The sequence below is a fragment of the Oppia nitens genome, unplaced genomic scaffold (assembly GCF_028296485.1).
Source record: "Oppia nitens isolate AA-2021 unplaced genomic scaffold, nextdenovo-longstitch-racon4-pilon3 scaffold7_pilon_pilon_pilon, whole genome shotgun sequence".
NCBI classification, from domain to species: Eukaryota; Metazoa; Arthropoda; class Arachnida; order Sarcoptiformes; family Oppiidae; genus Oppia; species Oppia nitens.
Genome location: NW_026533251.1, coordinates 217,690 through 234,284, shown reverse-complemented (window position 1 = coordinate 234,284; position 16,595 = coordinate 217,690). Strand labels below are relative to the sequence as shown.

Genomic DNA, 16,595 nt, shown 5'->3' with positions numbered 1-16,595 from the left:
GGCTGATTAATTAGTATAATAAAAATAATTAAACTGTAATTGTTCAATCCATAAATATAATAATTTTGTTAAAATATTGTAGAATAAAAATATTTAAACTTTTAGGAATTAAAAAAAATCATTAAAACTAATTTAATATACATTTACTATTATAATGTATTTAAATAAAGGTTTAATAAAATTTAATCCATTATAGCCTTCTTTTCAATGATATTTCATATTTGTTGGGCTCTAATGAATCGGCAATATTAACATTAGGATCTAAACCCTTATGACTTTCCAATACTATATCATAATCATTGGTCGTCTGAAGAAATCGTATCAAAACAAGAAACAGGTCAGCGATGGCCAACTTTTCGCCTAAACATACACGACGTCCCACACCAAAAGGTATGAAAGCTTTTGAACGGGAATTGATATACTTTCCATTGGATAGGAAGCGCTCGGGTGTAAACTTATTAGCATTTGGCCAGTAGTTGTCGTCTGTCATAATTACAGATTGCAATAAGACTACTGTTGTATCTTTCTGTAGTGTATAGTCGCCAACTTTTGTACGCACAACTGCTCGATGGGGAACACCTATTGGCGCAACATTCCTGAATCTCAACGTTTCTGTTATAAATGCCATAACATAATGACACTGTTGTCTGTCCTCATGTGTGGGCAAACGGTCGCCAATTTGTGTATCAATTTCTTGTCGTAATTGTTTCTGTGTTTGTGGATAGTATGACATAAACAATAGCATCCATAGGAAAGTCAACTGTGATGTGTCGGTGCCGGCAAAGAATAAGTCAAAAATAGCCATAACTAGGCTTTTATCGGCCAAATAGGGCGCCGACTCTTTCGACTCCCGAATTGCTTCCTCTTTGGCGGCGATTAATGAATCGCAAAAATCGCGACAAACACTCGGGTCGTACTCATTGTAATGATTCATAAATTTTTGTTTCATATTATCTATAAATTGCTTAAAAGTTTGGTTTTGTTTGTCAGCAAAGCTTTTGTTTAGGAAACGGATGGCTGGTATGAATTGCATCAAAACATACATAACATTGTTTTCGCGACGAAAACCTTTAATACAATATTTAAAATTTTCAGTGTCTTTATCGTTCATTGAATAACTAATTTCAAATAAATGACAAATATATATATATATTATTTAGTTAGTAGGTAGTTGGCATTAAAATTACTTTATAAAAAAATAATAACACTTTACCAATTACCAAAAGCACTGGTAGCCAATATGTTAATAAACAATTGAAAGATATAATCTGACGGATCAAACGGTTTATTTAAGCCCTCCTTTTCTATAATTAATTTAACTGTTTTATCCACACAATCGTTACACAAATACATTAGTTTATCAGTTTTAGCGTATTTGCTAAAAATATTATTAAAAAATATATTTCAATATAATAATATATAAATAAATTGTAAAAATCATTTATTTATAAAATTAATAAACAAACATAACAGCCGCGTGTGACACCCGTCTCAGGGCTTCCCAGGTATGGCCATAATCGGCGCCAATAATATCTATACAACCTCCATTATCCTTTATTATATCAACTAAAATTTAAATTGTATAAAACATTAGCATCACATTATTTAATTAGATTTAATTAACTAACAAAATTATTTATAAATATATGTGTTTTTATAATGTGTCTAAAATAAAAACTTACACAAATAAATACTACTACGTCCGGCTAAATCATTTTTACGGTAAACATTTCTGGCCAGATACGGGTCAGTGATTAATACCATGGGCAAATTTCCCATCCAAAATGTAAATATATTTCCATATTTTTTACTATATGTTTTCAATTCATCGGTCCAATGATTTTTGGTACCTCTCAATGCTTTTCAATTAAATAATTACAATACAATATATTCAATAGTATAAGTAATTAAGTTATTAATGTAAAAAGAAAATTTAAAAATATTATATTTACAGTATATATATAGTGCAAAAAATAATTAAAAATTAATTAAAACGTAATTAATTGATTTTTAAAAATGATTAATTAAAAATATATTATACATAATAGATTGCCAATTAATGGTATTGGTAATGGTCCAGGTGGTAAAATTGAGGATTGAACATAAAATTTAGTTATTTTATAAACTATAAAAGCAATTAATATAACACTAATTACTGACTTAAAATCACTAAATAAATTGAATGACAGTAAACTTGAAATAGACATTATAAGTAATTTTTTAGTATATTTTTTAAAAATTAATAACTTTAAAATCAAGTAAATAGTTATATAGTATTTGATATTAATTAAAAATAAGTTATTAATGTTTTTCAAAAAAAACTTTAAAAAGTTTGTTTTACTGGAATGTATATATAAGAGTTGTTTTTGACATATGGTTTAACCAAAAGATAAATAATAATAAAACTGTTATAAAACGTCTGGTTTTATATGTATAAAAATAGTTCATTAAAAATGGCATTTTTCATAAATATTAATAAATTTTAACTTAAATTTCAAATTTTTACTTTTGATTTATATAAATTGATTAAAATGGACATGATTTCATCATTAAAATTTTATGTAAAACATACTTTATGTACTATAATTATTAAAGCGCTAAAATTAAATAGATATATAAGAATAAATACGTTTTTTGTAATTATAATAATTTGTTAAACTCATCAACAGTTGACAGCTATAGAGTTCAAGATTTCGAATTAATTTTATAAATTTAAATAACAATAATTTATTTAATTTTATAAATTTAAATAATAATAATTTATTTAATTTTATAAATTTAAATAATAATAATTTATTTAATTTTACAATATTATGATCTAATAATTCATTTGTTACGTCAATATAAAAATTGTAAATTTTACAACAAACTTTAATAAAATTAAAAAATAAGTCTTAATCTGATAATTGTATTTCCCGTCTCCATAAATATTCACATAAATGATTAGCTAATTATTTTTTAGGAATGCTTCCAACCTTTCGCTTCAAAGCTCTCCATTGAGATTCTGTTAAAAATAAAAATTAATTTTATACTAAATAATAAGTATTTTATAATTTCATCTATCGTTTTTTGTCAACAATACATTGAGATTACTATTTCAATACTATATGGGCACCGGTAACCTAGCTTAGAGATATTTACCTATTGTTTGAGTGTTGAGCCCATGTTTTCTAGTAAATCCACCACATAAATCAGTAATAATAGTTGTTCATGGTAAAACATGTTTTAATATTAGTTGATACAAATTTACTTTGTTTCGTTTGTTATTAGGACATATTTCAATTCTAAATTCTTTTTGTATTAAATGTTAATTGAATTAATCCTATAATCTACAAGCCATCTAGTCTACTTCCTCGATGATATTTTTTTTCCTGTATAAATTAAAAATTTATTATCGTTAATACATTTATTACCACGTTTTGGACAATATTTTTCATTAATCTATCATCTTGTAACCATTTAATTATTGGTTCCATTCCAGATGAAATTAACAATATGAAATTAATGAAAGTAAACATAATTAAATTTAATAATAATTTACTAATTAAAAAAAACAATTATTTTGTATTATAATATAAAATTTTTGGCTAAATGTCATTAGGATAGCTTCAAATAAATATATGACACCTACCCATTAAAATGAAGAATAATATTTTTTGTTTTTTAGTCATAATCAAAATGGCGGACAAATAAAAAAATTATTTTAAAACGATTAATTTTAGGATAGAGATAATTATAAGATTATTTGATTAAATGAGTTTGTTTTGTAATACGGAGTCATTTAATAATTAAATGATAAAAATTGAGTTTATTTATTTATACTGAACTTTATTATCTTAGATGACTAGTCTGTAAAGTTAATCCATGATATTATAAAATAGATATAATAGTAAATTATTATAAAACTAAAAGTAGCTGTGATTTTATAAAAATATTTAGAGAAATTAAAGACAATAATATTAAAGTCTCATTTAGCAAATACCAAAAAAGTATTTTTTATAAAATTATTTAAAAAGTAGGTTATAAAAAAATAATTATAACAAAGTTGTTAGAGAAATAAAAATTCAAAATCCTAGAATAATAATAACAATAATAATAAAATATTTATTATAAAAAATTGATTTGAATGAATTTAATATAGTATTTATAGATCATATATTCATAGAAAACAAAAATATTGCCATTAAATAACAAAAAATGAGATTACAATTTTTAATTGGTAAGTTATTTTTGTAATCATTTGTTACTATATTTTGTTAAAATATAACAATAAAATAATGACCAAAAATGCCATTATCTATAATAGGATCCGATAATTAGAAAACGAGAATTAGGAAACGAGAGATTTAGCCCTTAACCCACGTGTATTGTATAACAAAAAAAATTAATTAAAAATAATAATAATAATAAAAACAAATTAATAATACAAATAATAAAAAATAATAATAATATTATAAACACGTATATATATCACATACACACAATCACATATATAATAATACCCTATATACAATAAATAATGTTCAAATGTTTAGGAACAAACATGTATCTGTACCTGGGGAGAATTGTAACATACTTTATGCCCCTCCCCATCCATCAACCTATTGGATAACTGTAAAAACCCCACACTTATAAAATACATTCACACAATTTTTTAGTCTACTTTTAGCTTTAAAACCCTACTGTATAATCTTAATATTACATAATAAATAAAATAAGTTATTTACCTATATTTGTGTATTTTACTAACCTACCCTACCAACCAACCCAACAAACAATAAACGTTACAAAATTATATTTTTTAAAGTTTTTGATTTAGTAATTAAGTATTGAAAAAATCTATAGAACACAGATACAGAAAAAAGGATGAAATTGAAAATACTCGCCGTTACTTAAATATAGCTAAACATGTTTTTTCATTAATTAAATATTTAATAAAATATATAATTTTTTTAGTAATTTTAATAATTATATTAATACTGATTTTTAAATATATTTTTATAAACTTTTTATTTTTAATAATACTTGCAATACATTATTTATTGTAACTACTGTATATGTTATTATACTTAAAGCATCTGGGCACAATTTAAGTTACAAAAAAAAGTAGTCGGGCTTATTATGGAATAACTTTATCTGTCAATGCTTTCTAGCATTCTCAACTGGTCTATATTAATTTCTAAATATAAAATTAATTTTTGTTTATAAAATCATACATTTTATTAAAGTATTTCATTATTGTATAAAATTATAGTACTTTAAGTTTAAGTTGTATAAACATATAGTATATAAAAAATTAATTAATTGATCATAATTAACCTACTGTATATCAAGGTCAATTATTAATTTTGTATTTAAAATTACATTTGTTTTGTATGTAAACAATAATAAAACATAATTAACAATAAATTTTAATTATAAATACAATTTTAACATTATTAGATTACCTTATAAATATAAATTGCAAATATTGTTTAAAATTAAAACTAAATGTGAAATTAAGAAACATATTTCTTATTAAAAATTATTTTATTATTTTAGTCTTAATTATTACTTATTAATTTATATATACAGTATATTAATTAAAAATAAAATATAAATAAATGTATTATATTTTGAGTTTAAGCAATATTTTGTAATTATTAGGTTCTATTGTATCAACAATATTAGGATTTGGATCAATGCCCGCATTACTGTCCAAAACTATATCATAATCACTGGTCATCTGAAGAAATCGTATCAAAACAAAAAACAGGTCAGCGATGACCAACTTCTCACCCAAACATACACGACGTCCCACACCGAACGGTACGTAACCAATGGGACGGGTATTGTTAAACTTGCCATCAATAAGGAAGCGCTCGGGTTTAAACTTATCAGCATTTGACCAGTACTTGTCATCCATCATAACTATTCCCTGAAGATAAGCAATAACTGTATCTTTAGGAACAGTATATTTACCAACTGTTGTGCGCTCAAGTGTTTTATGCGGAAGTCCTATTGGGGCCACATTTCTCAATCTCAGCGACTCGGATATGAAAGCCATCGCATAATGACAATGATGTCTATCTTCATGTGTGGCCAATCTGTCTCCGATTACTGTTTCAATTTCTTGGCGCAACTTTTGATCAATATGTGGATAATATACCAAAAATAATAGCATCCACTGAAAGGTTAGCTGTGATGAGTCGGTGCCGGCAAATAATATATCAAATAAAACCATCGATAGGTTATTATCAGTCAAATATTGTGCCGACTCTTTATAGTCACGGATTGTTTTCACTTTTTCAGCAATAAGTAAATCGCAAAAATTTCGACAACTAATACTATCATTATAATCCCTGTAATGACTAATTAATTTTTGTCTCAAATTATCAATAAATTGTTCAAAATTTGCTATTTGTTTGTTTTCAGAAGTTTTGAATAAATAACGAAACGATGGTATGATTTGTATTAATACAATCATAAGATTGTTTTCACGTCTGAAATCTTTAATACAATATTTGTAGTTTTTATACTCTTTTTCATCCATTAAATAACTGATTATAGAAATATTAAAAACAATATATTTTACAGTATATTTAAAAAATTAATATTTAATATTTGTTGTTTATGTAATACTTTACCTATTGCCAAAAGCACTGGTAGCCAATATGTTAATAAACAATTGAAAGATATAATCTGACGGATCAAACGGTTTATCTAAGCCCTCGTTTTCAATAATTAATTTAACTGTTTTATCCACACAATCGCTACACAAATACATTAGTTGATCAGTTTTACTGTATTTGCTAATTATGTATAACAAAAAATTATATATATATATATATATCTAAGTATTTTTCTAGATTAGTGTCAATTAAATTCAAAAAATAAACTAACATTATAGCCGCGTGTGTTACCCGTCTCATTGTTTCCCAGGTGTGGCCATAATCGGTACCAACAATATCGGTGCGACCGTTTTTATTTATCATATCAGCTATAATAGCAAATTAATTGTTTTTTTATTTTAATAATTTTTATTACAATAATTTTTTAGTATATCTTTAATGCTTACTCATAAAATTTGAGGGCCGACCAGATATTTCATTTTTACGAAACAAGACTCGGGCCAACATGGGGTCAGTGATTACAACCATTGGTATATTTCCCCCCCAAAATGTAAATATATTTCCATATTTTTTATTATAATTTTTGAACTCATAGATCCAGTGATGTTTAATACCTCTTAATGCTATATATAAACATAATAATTATTTTAATTGTATAATTTATATTCAACATAACATTATTTTTTTATAAATATCTTTAATAATATTTATATACATAAAATACTGCCTAATATAGGTATAGGCAATGGTCCGGGTGGTAGATTTATTACTCGCACATAAAGTTTAGTTATTTTATAAACTACATAAGCAATTATTATAAAACAAACTGTCCATCTAAATTCATTTATTAAGATAAATGATAATAAATTTTCACTAAACATTACCAATAATTTTTAATTCAATTATAATGATAATGTTTTTAAATAACACTTTTTTTAAATATCTAACTTTTATTTATATAAAAATATTTAGTTAGTTTTTTAATACTACTCACTAAAATTTATATTGTATTTTTGTTGTCATAAAAATAGTGTTACTTTATTATGCTAATTGTAATTTATTATAATAATCTAACATATTTATTTATATTTTTGCATAAATTATCAACATTGCATTATTTTAATATTTATTTAGAAATTAGTTTAAAATGTAAATAATCGTAAAAATTTTATGACTATTTGTTATAAAATAAATAATAAAGTATTGTTTTTTCGATGTTTACTGTATAAAAACTTTTATAATTCATTGACTTTATTTATAGACATCAGTAATATGCATAAGATTTATCAAGGTCATAAATTATTGGTATTTTTTAATAAAAATTAATATACTATAAAAACTATTATAGAAAATAATTTAAGCAATGTCTACACTGTTATAATTAACTTATCTTAATTAAACATATACTAATATATAAAAATGATTTACAAAAAATTATTATAAATAAAATAATTTTAAATTTAGTTATTTATATTGTTGTTAATTATAAATAGCAAATATTGTATAAGAATAAAGTATATACAAATAATAATATTTTATAATTTTAATAATAATTTATCTAATATATACTCAATGTTTGACTAATGAATAAAATAATAAAACATTTTTACTTTAATTAATTAAAAAATACAAGTTTATATAAAAAATAAAATACATTAATATTGAATTTTTTAAATTTTTAAATTTTTATTATTTTTTTATTTATGTATAAAATTAAAAATAATAATTTTTCCAAATCATATCACATGTGCTTTTATAGGGATCCTCTAAAATCTGGTTCATATTGTTTGGATGCAATAATTTTACTTTAAATGTTTTACTATCCGATGTTTTACTGTCCAATACTTTGGGCCAATAACTGCGAGGATTACTAAAAAATAAATAAATAATATTTATAACAAAAATTAACAAAACAAATACAATTTTAACAAACAAATAATCTAAATTTATACCCATATTTAGCAAAATTAGTCCACATTTTCATGATATCCATACTAAAATCATAGTCAGTTTCCGTATAAGCATTTTGATCCCTAAGCGGTGTACCAAATATGTAGTCCAGGTCTGAGCCATGACAAATGGTACTGTCGTCGCACCCAAACGGTGCCAATAGTTTGCTCTGATAGTTAAGCTGATAAAAGTAAACTGCACTCTGGCCACCGGTTTCCGCTATTTTACGGGCCAACTCATATGTGGGACACTTCAGAAAAATATCGCCATAAAACTCGCCAAACGCCCGACGCAATTGACTGGCATTTTTACGGTCAACGGTTTTGGTATATAAATCGGACACCTTTTTGGTGTCTATGTTATGCAAAACCTGATTAACTTTATCAACAACTGTGCGAAACTTTTGCAGATCAAACAGGTCGTCCATAATTTCGTGATACTGCATCACAGCCATTATCACCCCTTCCTCTCTGGTAACACCAGACATTACATCGACATTAATGTCAAACAGCTTGTTGTCGATGACCTGTTTCGGTAGATTAGGTAAAAATTCAGTGCCAAACACCGGGTAAGTTATGTACAGTGAGCCACCGTTTTCGTCAGTTTCAATCAGTTGCTTGGCGTCGACATCCCGGAGACAGTCGAGCCAATTGTCGCCATATTTTTCACTACAATTCAATTTATTTGCCGTTTGTCTGGACTTTTCTATGCCATTACTGGCGTCAAGTATCGGACGGTCCTTATTGAAGACTAGTGCACCACTGCCTAATATAGCCCGTTTGAATAGGCCTTTAGATAGCGGCGACAGTATGTGTGCCGATACCGACCAACTGCCGGCCGATTCACCAAATATAGTAATTTGATCCCTATCTCCGCCAAATAAATGTATGTTTTCGTGAACCTATTTAAAGTATATAGATTTATCATTAATTAATTTTTTTACAATTTAATTACTTAATTAGTATATAATTTGTAAATGTTATACCCATTTTAATGCCAATAACTGATCATAAAATCCTACATTTCCCGGTGCAGACTCAGTGCCACCATATAGAAAACCAAACTGTCCCAGTCTATAGTTGGTAGACACTACCAAAACATCGTGTGTGGCCAGTAGACTACCGTTGTATAGATGGTCAAATATGGAGCCCAAACTCAATGCACCGCCGTGTATCCAAAACATAACCGCTTGTAAATGACCATTACTCTGATAATTGATCCGATTTGCGGTCCATATGTTCAACACTAGACAGTCCTCACTTTCATCTACCTGACCCGTGACCCCATCGAGCAATTCGCCGATATTTTGTACCGTATTTTGTATACAAGATTTGCCGACTTTTGTTGCATCTATAATAACATCCTTAACATACAGTAATTATAATTAAATTTTGCAACAAATGTAAGATATATTCAGTATATTAAATACATTGTTTGTTGATCTGATTGGCACCGGCTTAGCAAACCTAAGGCTACCAATAGGTGGTTCCGCGTAAGGTATCGCCAAAAATTGGTCGACTCGCTTATGCAGTTCATTGAGGGTCTGTCCTCTAAACGTACCGGTGCTAGTTTGTACAATTACATCGTTATCAAAATCATTATTATTATTATCAATATTTTCACTGGAGGTTAATGATAAATTTAAATAATATTTCAATAATATGGCAAAAATAGCAAACAATATGAATAGATAAAAAACATTTGATTTTAACATTCTGTAATAATAGTAAACATGTTTTTGATTTAAATAAATTTATTATTTTATTTTATTAAAGTACTTAAAAATACTCATATTATTAATAATTTTCAATAATAATATTTAATTCAATTTTTTAATATAAAATAGTAAAATAGTTTTTTATATATTAATAGTACATTTTTCGATTAAGCCATTTAGTGATAATATTGTATAAATAATTTTGATTATCTACTTTTACATTATTTTCAATGTTATTTGCCAATATTTAATTAAAATCATATAACAATTATATGATTCATAAAAGTATGACAGTATTGTCATAAATTATATTTAATTGTATATTCAGGAATCAATAATTAAATTAAACAATTATTGTTAAATTGTTAGAAATATAATTTTATAAACTTTTTTTTATGAATATTGTTTGTAAATATTATAAATATCATAGATATAAAAAAGTTTATAAAACAGTTATTGTTAATTTTTGCAATTTTTTAAATATTATTAGTAAATTGAAAATATTATATAATATTAAAAATTATATTTATAATTACATGATTTTTATACAAAATTATTTTTATTAATTATGAAATTGTTTATCACTTGTTAATCATATTAAGTCTCATTCATTGTAGCAAAAAATTGTGTGCTCTAAACACACACCCAACAAGTCTAGTAACACATATTAGGTATGTCCTTCAATAATGGTATTTATAGCATTGTATGTACTTTAAAGATTATTACAATGATTTATATCTATATCTATATCTATATGTATAACTATGTCTATGTATATGTGTTCCTATGTGTCTACCGCTAAAAACTAGTAAAACCCAGTCATGTCAATACATCAATATATATGTTTTCATGGTCATTTTATAGAATATATTGTAATAATACATTATTTACTATATATATATTTATGAATATATTAAAAATTATTATATATTAACTATTTAATAAATAGTTTAATTGGAAATTTTTGTCTATTTTATTGTTATATTTTAATTTTCACTGTTGTCACTGATTTTAATTAAGTTCCGCTTTAGTTTGTGTGCTATAAAATTAATATCATTTTTTTTAAAAATCTTATATTATTTTTTTGTATTTGATTTAAAAAAAATAGATATGATCAAGGAAGTTTTTACATCATATATAATTTATAGACTTTAGATTTATTTAATAATTCTAATCAAAACAATGATCTGGACTATTAGTTATTGATATATATTTTATATATTAATATACGATATGCTGTATATTAAGTACATATATAAATTTATATTAGATATCTTAATTGAATTAATCTAAAAACTATATTTACAATATTTATTTATTTCTAATTAAATTTATCACTTACAATATTTACTTTCAATCTAGGTAATATTTGTACATTGAGTTTGTTATATATTATTGTAGGTATAATATAAGATATAGATTATGATATTAGTATTGTTATTATATAAAAAATTCCAGTTTACTATGGATTATATCTATTGATATTTTATTTAGATTTATACCGGCTTTTACCAGCTATTTATAATGAACACCCTTGAACCTCTGTTTGTAATTATACTAAATAATAATAATAATAATAATAATAATATAGTATACAAAGCTATACTGTATATATATATACAGTATATATTGTATATATTTTTATATAAAAGGTAAATATATTGTAAGATTTTTTCTAATATATGATCAAGCATGAATATATTTTTATTTTAGTTTTGTTTGACGTCTAAACAATAGTTCACTTACGTAATAGGTTATTTTTGTATAATATTAAAAAAAAATTAAATATTTTATTAATAAATAATAATTAATTTTATCTAAATTTTTAATAAAAATTGCTAACACGAGTCTCACCTTTGACATTAGCAACTAGTCTACTATATAATAATTTTTAAAAAGTCGATGTATTTGACAATTTGTCGGTTAATCACTTTTACTAGTAGTAGATATAAGTATATTAGTCACGCAAATTGTATAATTATTACTTTATAAAAAGTTTAATGATTTATAATAGTATTTTTAAAAAAGTTTATTTGCAATAAATATTATTTAGTTATTTATTAATTTCATTAATATTTAATTAATTAAGTTGCAAACTAATACTAATAATATTAATAAAATGATATTAAAATTAGCACTTTTATCATTATATATAACTGGTGAAATTTTTGTTAATAATAATTGTAATAATGATAATGACATTGAAGAGAGAACTATAAAATCTATTAATATTGATACACATCATAATCATCCTCAGCATCACAACAACAATAATAATAATAATAAAACTGTTTATACGGTCACAACTAGTTCAGGTGTGGTTGAGGGACAGTCAGTTCGTGTGCTCGACAAGACAGTCCACCAGTTCCTAAACATACCGTATGCCGAGCCTCCAGTGGGCGCTCTACGATTTGCCCGACCTGTGTCCCTAAAACAACCTATTAAAGTAATTGTACAAATATTGTTATAATAGATATTTTATGATAAAAATTAATTCAATTACTAGTTGTATAAAACTTTTGTTTTTTTAGGGCATTATCGATGGCACCAAACCGGGCAACTCATGTATGCAAAAGTTTGTCAAATCACTTGAGTTTGTTAAAATGGGAAACATTACCACTAGTGAAGACTGTTTGGTGCTAAATGTATGGACACCGCATACCAGAAGAAAAAACGTAATGTTTGATCGCAAACAGGATCGTAGTTTACGGCCAGTTATGTTTTGGATATACGGCGGCGGTCTGACCATTGGCAGTATATTTCAATCCCAATACAATGCCAGTGCATTAGCGGCTCACGATATAGTTGTAGTGTCAGTAAACTACAGATTAGGACCGTTTGGCTATCTATACACTGGCGAGGACAGCGCTCCTGGGAATGTTGGTTTCTATGACCAGATACTGGCATTGGAATGGGTATATAATTTATATATATATATATTTAATTAATAAATTGTCAAAAATTGTTTCTTAAATTAACTATAATTGCAAGTAATTGATAGTTTACTTATATACAAAAAACACTGGTAGGTTAGAGATAATATACACAGTTTCGGTGGCGATAGGAATCAAATCACAATTTTCGGTGAATCAGCCGGTAGTTGGTCGGCATCGGTACACATACTGTCACCGCTGTCTAAAGGCCTATTCAAACGGGTTATTATGCAAAGTGGCGGTCATATGTGGAACAAATTGAGAGCACCATATAGTAAGGCACAGGCGTTATCGGTGGCCAAACAATTAGCCACAAGTATCGGCTGCAACGATAGCAAAGTCGAAGTATGGCTACAGTGTCTGCGAGGGGTCGGCGCCGATAAAATTATCAACGCTACCGATACAACTATACAGATATATCCGCTGTTAGATACGGATCTGTTGCCAGTCTCAGCACAGGTAGCTTTTGAGCGACATTTGTTTAATAAGGGCATGTTTCTTAATTTTATTTATTATAAACTTTTTTATGTTTTATAATATTTTATAACATTTAGTAATAAAAATTCAACTAATTTTTAATTAAAGATTTAGATATATTGTCGGGTGTCAACAAAAATGAGGGCTCAGCCCTAATGCAAGTACTACTAAAGCCAAACATAACAAAAAGTGATTTCATTGCTTTCGTACAGTTTATGAATGCTGTCTATCAGGACATGAATGAGACGGTCGTTAGTGAACAGTATCTGAAAGGTGTCGACACTAACAGTCCGGAGGCACTGAAATGGCGTGAATACGATCTGTTCGGTGATATCATTATGAAATGTCCGACATATCTGTTTGCTAAACAATATGCCCGGAGCTCAACAATTAAGAGTAATAGGGTCTACTTTTATGAGCTTACATACCAGCGCAGGGCATACCTCGATGAAACAGTTTATGGAGTCACACATTATTCTGACATTGATTTTGTATTTGGTTTACCACTTATTGATCCAAAACATAGTGATACAGATAAAGACAGACAGTTTAGTTTGCAAGTTATGAAATTGTGGACTAATTTTGCTAAATACGGGTAATTAGTATATTTATTTTAAAATTGTTGTCATATTTTTAAAAATTATTTATATTTTTAGTAAACCAAGCGATGATTGGCCGAAATTAATTGACCCAAAAAATCCTACAATATTACCGAAAATACGGGAATTACATCCAAATATATTATCACATAATTTTGTTAACTTATTCAATGATACGTGTGATGGTATTTGGCATAACTATTATATTTGAATTTATAAACAAAAATTAGTTTGTTATTCATTATATAAGATTATTTATTATTCATATAATATGTTGTAACTAATAATTAGATAGAAAATAAAATATTTATTTTGTAAATATTTTGCTAAAATAATTAAAATTTAAAATAAGTTTTGAAAAATAATTGATAAAATAAATAAACAGTTAAATACAAAAATTTAAATTTAAAATCTTTAAGATCTTTTCAAAGATATTAAGATTTGTATGAAATAATTAATCTTTAATAATAAATTTTATTACAATTATTAAAAAGATAAAACATTAAATAAATATTGTTGAGTTAGTTAACAAAATATGTCTTAACTATTATATATAAATTTATCTTTCTTTATTAATTAATTAATTTTTCTAAATTATATAAATGTTATATAACTCCATAAATAGTATTTAATAAATTTACTTAAATAGATATATTATAATAAATAAAAAGGGAGAGTAACGGAAAGCGGTTGTGATATAAAAAATTAATATATTATAATAATTATATTGTATATTACTGTATATACTGTACTAATAAAACCATAAATATAAGCAATTTTTAAAACAATTAGACTCAACAGGATATAAATTTATTTATATAATATAAGTTATAATACTTTCAGTGCTTAATTAATAAAAAAACAAATAAACAAATTTATTTAAATAAATTTCTAAATAAAATAATAGTTGTTACTGCATATAATGTGATACATTAATTTAGTTATTATGTATTATACATATTATTTTATATCACAATTAAATTTGTTGATTATATTGTTAGATATAGTTTGTGGCGATAAACGTCTAGAACTTGTATGGAATGATGAGTTTAATGGCAACAAAATTGATACAAAAAAATGGGATATCAATAGTAATTGGGATCCGTTTGATGATAAATGTGATGGTAATTATAATAACAATTATTATTATTATTTAAAAGTTACAATCAATATTTGAGCAAAAATAAACAAATTTAAAATAAAATTTAATAATTTTTTTAAAAAAAGAAATCAGTTGTAAAGTAAGCAATAATATCTATTTAATGGATGGATTTCTTACATTGTTTGCAAAATATGTGGCCAATGATTACGATTATCGGTTGAAAAGAAATTATACGACCGCACAAATCAGTTCATATAAAAGTTGGTCATATGGCCGCTTTGAGTTAAGTGCGGCAATGCCTACCGGGCCAGCCATAACAGTTAGTATGCTTTTGATGCCTAGTTGGTTACTACCGTCGGTAAATATTGTCGATTATGAACAAATTGGCCAACAAATTGAGTTTAGTGTTTGGTACGGAATACCTGAGTTAAATCAAATATTTCATACAAATGTCTCGTCAAACATACATGACTTTCACACCTATGCTCTGGATTGGACACCACATGAGTTCAAATGGCTCATCGATGGTATACCGAGACATACCATCTCTATAAACAAATCTTTTAATGATAACAATAACAAAACTGATGAATCGTTTGGTAGACCACTTCATTTGCTTTTTTATATTCAAGTCAATCAAAAATCTGGTAATTTTAGTGACGATATATATAGACAGTGGAACTGTTCGGCACTTATTGTTGATTACGTACGGGTCTATCAATGGGTCGATAACAATGTGAACACAAGACCTAATAATACGGCGCCGGCTGTCATAACAAATGATGTTTCAACCGATGTTTGTCGACATGTAATGTCTAATATGTTAACCAATGAAAAAGTCCAACAGTTTCGTAGTTATTTGAAATTAGTATTTGCCGATGAATTTGATGGCAATATATTGAAGAGTAATATATGGTCGGCCTTTAGTTATTGGCAAACAAGTCAACAAAAATGTAAAGGTAGAGATTTGAATCAAACAAATTATATATAATAATAAATATTAATATTTTAGATATTAATAATGATATAACGTTAGGTCAACAAAGTTGCTATTCAAACGATACACAAAGCATTCAGATAAGGGATGGCGTACTGGCCCTCACAGCCAACAGTTATGACAACAAGTTTGACAAAAATAAGATGATTAGGACAGCAAGAATCAAATTGAAAAAAGATTTGAAATACGGTCGGTTCGAGATTAGGGCA

General features: G+C 25.7%; 5 protein-coding genes across 5 annotated transcripts; 1 reads left to right on the top strand and 4 right to left on the bottom strand.

Annotated features, from left to right (window-relative positions):
- Positions 1-190: 190 nt before the first annotated feature.
- LOC128963213 (steroid 17-alpha-hydroxylase/17,20 lyase-like) lies at positions 191-1,111 on the bottom strand. Its single transcript, XM_054309712.1, has one exon. The coding sequence runs from the start codon at positions 1,109-1,111 to the stop codon at positions 191-193; it is 921 nt and encodes a 306-aa protein (XP_054165687.1).
- A 98-nt stretch (positions 1,112-1,209) lies between these two features.
- On the bottom strand, positions 1,210-2,105 carry LOC128963212 (uncharacterized; the record flags this gene model as incomplete). The annotated part of the gene is made up of 4 exons (XM_054309711.1): positions 1,210-1,378; positions 1,467-1,566; positions 1,683-1,859; positions 2,042-2,105. Coding segments are annotated over 4 exons (510 nt in total), but the record flags the coding sequence as incomplete, so codon positions are not given.
- An 853-nt stretch (positions 2,106-2,958) lies between these two features.
- Positions 2,959-7,492, bottom strand: LOC128963211 (steroid 17-alpha-hydroxylase/17,20 lyase-like). Its single transcript, XM_054309710.1, has 7 exons — positions 7,327-7,492; positions 7,058-7,234; positions 6,883-6,979; positions 6,627-6,791; positions 6,438-6,539; positions 5,628-6,350; positions 2,959-3,004 (listed from the first exon to the last, which is right to left on the bottom strand). Exons 1-7 carry the CDS (start codon positions 7,490-7,492, stop codon positions 2,959-2,961), a joined length of 1,476 nt encoding a protein of 491 aa, XP_054165685.1.
- An 832-nt stretch (positions 7,493-8,324) lies between these two features.
- Positions 8,325-10,289, bottom strand: LOC128963210 (cholinesterase 1-like). The gene is made up of 4 exons (XM_054309708.1): positions 9,991-10,289; positions 9,547-9,924; positions 8,564-9,462; positions 8,325-8,481 (listed from the first exon to the last, which is right to left on the bottom strand). The coding sequence occupies exons 1-4, from the start codon at positions 10,273-10,275 to the stop codon at positions 8,325-8,327; spliced, it is 1,719 nt and encodes a 572-aa protein (XP_054165683.1). The 5' UTR covers positions 10,276-10,289.
- A 276-nt stretch (positions 10,290-10,565) lies between these two features.
- Positions 10,566-16,252, top strand: LOC128963209 (pyrethroid hydrolase Ces2a-like). Its single transcript, XM_054309707.1, has 9 exons — positions 10,566-10,571; positions 12,536-12,724; positions 12,810-13,193; positions 13,308-13,701; positions 13,797-14,283; positions 14,345-14,472; positions 15,289-15,411; positions 15,515-16,185; positions 16,229-16,252. Exons 1-9 carry the CDS (start codon positions 10,566-10,568, stop codon positions 16,250-16,252), a joined length of 2,406 nt encoding a protein of 801 aa, XP_054165682.1.
- The last annotated feature ends 343 nt before the right edge of the window (positions 16,253-16,595 follow it).

What these genes read in the sequence shown, in the direction of transcription:
- LOC128963213 (XM_054309712.1), bottom strand. Translation starts at nt 1,111, where the DNA reads ATGAACGATAAAGACACTGAAAATTTTAAATATTGTATTAAAGGTTTT.
- LOC128963211 (XM_054309710.1), bottom strand. Translation starts at nt 7,492, where the DNA reads ATGTTTAGTGAAAATTTATTATCATTTATCTTAATAAATGAATTTAGA. An exon ending in GTAACACACGCGGCTATAAT is followed by an intron (nt 6,792 to 6,882) that starts GTTAGTTTATTT and finishes ATACATAATTAG; the next exon opens with CAAATACAGTAAAACTGATC. An exon ending in TTAATACAAATCATACCATC is followed by an intron (nt 6,351 to 6,437) that starts GTTTCGTTATTT and finishes AAAATTAATTAG; the next exon opens with TCATTACAGGGATTATAATG.
- LOC128963210 (XM_054309708.1), bottom strand. Translation starts at nt 10,275, where the DNA reads ATGTTAAAATCAAATGTTTTTTATCTATTCATATTGTTTGCTATTTTT. An exon ending in CAATCAGATCAACAAACAAT is followed by an intron (nt 9,925 to 9,990) that starts GTATTTAATATA and finishes CTGTATGTTAAG; the next exon opens with GATGTTATTATAGATGCAAC. An exon ending in ACTAATTTTGCTAAATATGG is followed by an intron (nt 8,482 to 8,563) that starts GTATAAATTTAG and finishes TTTATTTTTTAG; the next exon opens with TAATCCTCGCAGTTATTGGC.
- LOC128963209 (XM_054309707.1), top strand. An exon ending in GTTTGATGATAAATGTGATG is followed by an intron (nt 15,412 to 15,514) that starts GTAATTATAATA and finishes TTTTAAAAAAAG; the next exon opens with AAATCAGTTGTAAAGTAAGC. An exon ending in CAAATGATGTTTCAACCGAT is followed by an intron (nt 16,186 to 16,228) that starts GTTTGTCGACAT and finishes CCAATGAAAAAG; the next exon opens with TCCAACAGTTTCGTAGTTAT.